The sequence below is a fragment of the Theropithecus gelada genome, unplaced genomic scaffold, assembly GCF_003255815.1.
Source record: "Theropithecus gelada isolate Dixy unplaced genomic scaffold, Tgel_1.0 HiC_scaffold_2242, whole genome shotgun sequence".
Taxonomy (NCBI): Eukaryota; Metazoa; Chordata; class Mammalia; order Primates; family Cercopithecidae; genus Theropithecus; species Theropithecus gelada.
In genome coordinates, this window is record NW_020258696.1 from 391 (window position 1) to 5,928 (window position 5,538).

Below are 5,538 nucleotides of genomic sequence, written 5' to 3' on the forward strand. Positions count from 1 at the left end.
TTTCTATCCTCATCAATTTCAGACTCATCAAACTTTTACTAAGAGACTTTAAAAGTGCCCAGCACTAAACTATGTGCTCTGCGCACATCTTTTAATCCTATTAACTCAGTGAGGCAAGCATTACATCAACTTGCCTGTGTGTTCATAGACATAGGACGACCAAGACACAGCGGGTTTATGAAGCGTGCCCAGGGTTACCATACCGGTTGGCAATCTGGGATTTGATCACTCTTTTCCCACATCTGATGTGCTACCTTCTTGTCTCACTGTCCATTCCAGTCCTGGCTTCCCTCCTCTGAATTTCTCCCCTCCCCCTCTGTACAACCCCCTCACCTGGGGGTCCTGGGCCGAGCTTCGGAGGCCCAGGGCCGGCAGCGTCGCTCCACAGGCAGCTGGTATTAACTCCGTGTCGGCGTAACTGACCCACTGTTGGACGAGGACAGCAGCCCGGCTGCCCCCTGGGCCTCCCAGGCCTGCAGGCCACAGCAACTGGGACACAGCCGTGGCCCCCCACACCCAGAGTCCACCGGGCCCCTGCTCCAGGGCCGGCAGGCGGGGTGGGGGAAAGGGAGTCCTGCTAGTCGGGGGCGGCTGGAGACAGATGCGGGGGTGGGCTCCTCCCCATCCGGGACCCTCCCCAGCCTCCCCATAGCGAGCGGCTATGAGGGCTCGGAGGCTGGGGAAGGCATCTGGGTGAGGGGAGACGTAGAGGATGGACATAGTTATGAGAGGGTCCGAACGAAGTAGAAAAACCTAAGAAGAAAGAGAGACAGGGGATGACTGAGGGATCCAGGTGGGTCCTATATTTGAGTAGAGAGGGGACCCTCACGGGAGCTCCTCCGCCGCAGACACCCGAGTCCCCCAGGACTGAGGGTCTGACCAGGCAGGCTGTCAGGAGCCAAGGACCTGGCTCTCAGAGGAGCAGTGACAGTGGGGAGCTCCTGGGGAAGAGGGACTATCCATGATCGCGAGGCTTCGGGGAGTGTGGAAGACTCTCAGGAGCCGGTCGGCGTCTGGTTGGACGCGGGTTCGAGCCGCGTGTACGTACTGGAGGGAGATGGTAAGACTGGACCGGGAATCCACCTCACAGCCAGGCGCCAGCCGCGGCTGGACCGGCCGGGCGGCCGGGGCGGAGGAGTCGAGCGGGCAGAGATGGTGGGCGGCTCTCCAGGTGACCCTAGTTCCCTGAGATCGCCGCCCCGGCAGCCGGCGCCCACGTGTTCCCCCCTTTGTGACAGGGAGAGTTTCCGGGCCTGCGGGTCCTGGCGGGGGCGGCCTTGCCCCGCCTGCATGTACGCGCACCACCGTGTCCGACACTGCCCCGGGGGCCGCGCCGCCCGCCGCCAGCCGCCTGCCGCTCTCACGAGGAACAGCGCGGGGCGCGGGGCGCTGGGCGCGGACGCAGGACTAGAGGACGCCCCCGGGCACCGCGCTCCCGTCAGGCGCCGCCACGGGCACCTTGTGCGGGTCCTCGGGCCGGGTGGCGAGGGCGGCGCCCAGCGGGCAGCTAGGGAACTGGCCCAAGAGGGTCAGCTGGCCCTGCCGGTGGAGAGCGTTCCCCACCCGGTATCTGGGAAGAGCCCAGGAGGGAACAGCCCGATGAGGACCGAAGGGGAGGTCCATTTGCCGAGGCCCTGGCGTCCAGCTTCCTCTTTGAGCCTCATCTCCTCATGTATGAGAAAAGGGTGACGGCCGGGCGCGGTGGCTCACGCCTATAATCAATCCCAGGACTTTGGGAGGCCAAGGCGGGCAGATCACCTGAGGTCAAAAGTTCCAGACCAGCCTGGCCAAGATGGTGAAAGCCCGTCTCATGCCTGTAATCCCAGCACTCTGGGAGGCCGAGGCGGGTGGATCACAAGGTCAGGAGTTCAAGACCAGCCAGGCCAAGGTGGTGAAACCCCATCTCTACTAAAAATACAAAAATTAGCCAGGCGTGGTGGCGGGCGCCTGTAATCCCAGCTACCCCGGAGCCTGAGGCAGGGAATTGCTTGAACCCTGGAGGTGGAGATTGCAATGAGCCAAGATGGTGCCACTGCACTCCAGCCTGGAGACAGAGCTGGAGTATTTGTAAAAATACAAAAATTAGCCAGGCGTGGTGGCACACACCTGTAATGCCAGCTACTTGAGAGGCTGAGGCAAGAAAATCACTTGAACCTGGAAGCGGAGATTGCAGTGAACTAAGATCATACCATGCACTCCAGCCTGGGTGACAGAGTGAGACTCCCTCTCAAAAAAAAAAAAAAATTAGCCGGGCATGGTGGTGGGCATCTGTAATCCCAGCTACTCGGAGCTGAGGCAGGAGAATCACTTGAACCGGGAGGCGGAGGTTGCAGTGAGCCAGACCACACCAGTGCACTCCACCCTGGGCGACAGAGCAAGACTCCCATCTCAAAAACAAGAAAAGGAGGGTCATGCTAGATGGTCTCTAACGGTCCCTTAAGGCTGAGAAGTCTCATCTGTTATCATGAACTCTTTGCTGAATGAGTGAATGAAGTTTAGTAATTCCCAGTCACAACTTTTCTCCAAAATATAAATTACATCACTTGTATTTATCTTCTGTACATATTCAGAAAACATGTACTGATTTGGTTGGATTGGCGAAGTCCGGTAGCATGAAGTGCATCTTATAACACTGTCACATTAATGGAAGGACACCAAGCACTCCAGTTGCAGGTATGGTATAAGCAAAAGGCCAGAGGGAGAACATGCAGGTAGGGGCATGTTGGGGAAACATGGTGAACAGCAACTGTATTATATGCTTTATACCAAGGAGAGTAGTGGGAAGCTGAGTTGGATTCTTGGCTGGGTTAATGGAGAGTAACAGGGACTTGGATGAATTTGACATCCTTTTCCACATCCCAGCACCCTGCCCAACACACAGTAACAGAACCAAAACACGAATTTGCATCATAAATTTTATTCCCGATGCGGGACAGATTCCTTCCATCCCCAAATGAATCACATGCTGCCCTGGAAAGACCTAGGAAACTCTCCTACCATCTCCAGGGAAGTAGTGAGAAAGGCAGGTGCTGGGGACTGGGAAGGCTTTGAAGTTTCCCAGCCTACTTATCCTCCCCTTCTCAAGAGAGGATAGCTGTTCCCTATTATTCCTCTCATCCACTCATCCCTTAAAAAAAACCCACAAAACCATCATTAGTAAAAAAACAAAACCCCTTCAAGTATTCGGGGTTAGGGGTTCTGGGCTGGGACTTGGGGTTACGGGTCACCAATGAAAGAGGGAGGGGAAGAGGAGGAGGAGCCATCACTGTTTCTGCTGCAGGGCTTCCTTCCTTGCCGCATCCTGCAGCAACTGTGTGTCGACCTCGTCTGCTGGCAGCTGCACATATCGGACCACTGAGCCCCGAATGAAGCAGTTCTTCACTGATAACTAGACAAAGATGGACAAATGTGAAAACACCCTTAAAAATGTCCTCTAACCACCCAGAGGCCTCCTGCTTTAGAGGTGTTTCCTCTTCTCCACAGACCCCAACTTACCATGTGAGGATATTTCTCAGGGTCTGTGACACTGATGTCAGTTAGTTTGATGTTGAGATACTAGGAAAGGAAGATGAACACCATTATTTATTTATTTATTTATTTATTGAGACAGAGTTTTGCTCTTGTTGCCCAGGCTGGAGTGCAAGGGCACCATCTTGGCTCACTGCAACCTCCGCCTCCTGGGTTCAAGCGATTTTCCTGCCTCAGCCTCTCTGGAGTAGCTGGGATTATAGGGATGCGCCACAATGCCCGGCTAATTTTTTGTATTTTTAGTAGAGACAGGGTTTCACCATGTTGGTCAGGCTTGTCTTTAACTCCTGACCTCAGGCCTCGGCCTCTCAACGTGCTGGGACTATAGGTGTGAGCCCCACGCCTGGCCGAATAACACCATTATTAACCCTAGAGACATGATGTAAGAGCCCAACCCTCTCCTTCCCCAGGAACCAATTCTGGGCCTTTACTATATCTCACCTGATCCACAGAATGGAGGGTTCCACAGATGCTGTCAAGGGCAGAGGGAGAGAAGAATCAAATTAGTTTATAACAAAGTCAACATAGAGGTGACTTCAGAGCTGGGATGAGAACATGACTGGGAGAAGTCAAGGACTTGAAGTCAGAAAAAGGTACAACCAAAAGGGGAAATTCCTAAGCCCTGGAGTAGGAAAGACGGCTAACAGAGTAGTTTATTTTCAACCCGACATCCCGACATCTCCTCTCCCTAAACCAATCCATTTTTTTTTTTTTTTTTTTTTTTGAGAGGGAGTCTCGCTCTGTCACCTAGGCTGGAGTACAGTGGCACGCACAATCTCAGCTCACTGCAAGCTCCACCTCCTGGGTTCACGCCATTCTCCTGCCTCAGCCTCCCGAGTAACTGGGACTACAGGCGTCCTGCTAATTTTTTGTGTTTGTAGCAGAGACGGGGTTTCACCGTGGTCTCAATCTCCTGACCTCGTGATCCACCCGCCTTGGCCTCCCAAAGTGCTGGGATTACAGGCATGAGCCACCGCGCCGTTTTTTTTTTGAGACGGAGTCTTGCTCTGTCACCCAGGCTGGAGTCCACTGGCACGATCTCAGCTCACTGCAAGCTCTGCCTCCCGGGTTCATGCCATTCTCCTGCCTCAGCCTCTGGAGTAGCTAGGACTACAGGCCCTCACCACCACGCCCAGCTAATTTTTTTGCATTTTTAGTAGAGACAGGGTTTCAGCACGTTAGCCAGGATGGTCTCGATCTCCTGACCTCGTGATCTGCCCGCCTCGGCCTCCCAAAGTGCTGGGAGGGATTACAGGCGTAAGCCACCGTGCCTGGCCCCCTTTTTTTTTTTTTGAAATGGAGTCTCACTGTCGCCCAGGCTGAAGTGCAATGGTGTGATCTTGGCTCACTGCAACCTCAGCTTCCCAGGTTCAAGTGATTCTCCTGCCTCAGCCTCCTGAGTAGCTAGGACTTCAGGCGCACGCCATCATGCCCGGCTAATTTTTTATTTTTAGTAGAGATGGGGTTTCACCATGTTGGCCAGGCTGGTCTTTAACTCCTGACCTCAGGCGATCTGCCCACCTCAGCTTCCCAAAGTGCTGGGATTACAGGTGTGAACCACTATGCCCGGCAAAACCAACCTATTCTTAATAGCTACCATTAAACAACTGGTAAAGGCTAGACGTGTGTTCTATATAGTATTTGTAATCTTTACAGCATCTTTTGAAGTAGTTACTACCTTCCAGGGGCTCAGAGAGGTTGTTTTAAACTTTCTGAGTTTAGAACAAACAGGAGCCGGGCGCGGTGGCTCAAGCCTGTAATCCCAGCACTTTGGGAGGCCGAGACGGGCGGATCACGAGGTCAGGAGATCGAGACCATCCTGGCTAACACGGTGAAACCCCGTCTCTACTAAAAAATACAAAAAATTAGCCGGGCGAGGTGGCGGGCGCCTGTGGTCCCAGCTACTCGGGAGGCTGAGGCGGGAGAATGGCGTGAACCCGGGAGGCGGAGCTTGCAGTGAGCTGAGATCCGGCCACTGCACTCCAGCCTGGGCGACAGAGCGAGACTCCG

General features: G+C 54.4%; 2 protein-coding genes across 2 annotated transcripts; both read right to left on the bottom strand.

The window, feature by feature from the left end:
* Positions 1-324: 324 nt before the first annotated feature.
* LOC112617523 (E3 ubiquitin-protein ligase MARCH11-like) lies at positions 325-1,458 on the bottom strand. The gene is made up of 2 exons (XM_025374278.1): positions 1,049-1,458; positions 325-753 (listed from the first exon to the last, which is right to left on the bottom strand). Exons 1-2 carry the CDS (start codon positions 1,290-1,292, stop codon positions 578-580), a joined length of 420 nt encoding a protein of 139 aa, XP_025230063.1. The 5' UTR covers positions 1,293-1,458; the 3' UTR covers positions 325-577.
* A 1,443-nt stretch (positions 1,459-2,901) lies between these two features.
* On the bottom strand, positions 2,902-4,014 carry LSM2 (LSM2 homolog, U6 small nuclear RNA and mRNA degradation associated; the record flags this gene model as incomplete). Its single annotated transcript, XM_025374276.1, has 3 exons — positions 2,902-3,388; positions 3,496-3,555; positions 3,970-4,014. Coding segments are annotated over 3 exons (231 nt in total), but the record flags the coding sequence as incomplete, so codon positions are not given.
* Between the last annotated feature and the right edge of the window lie 1,524 nt (positions 4,015-5,538).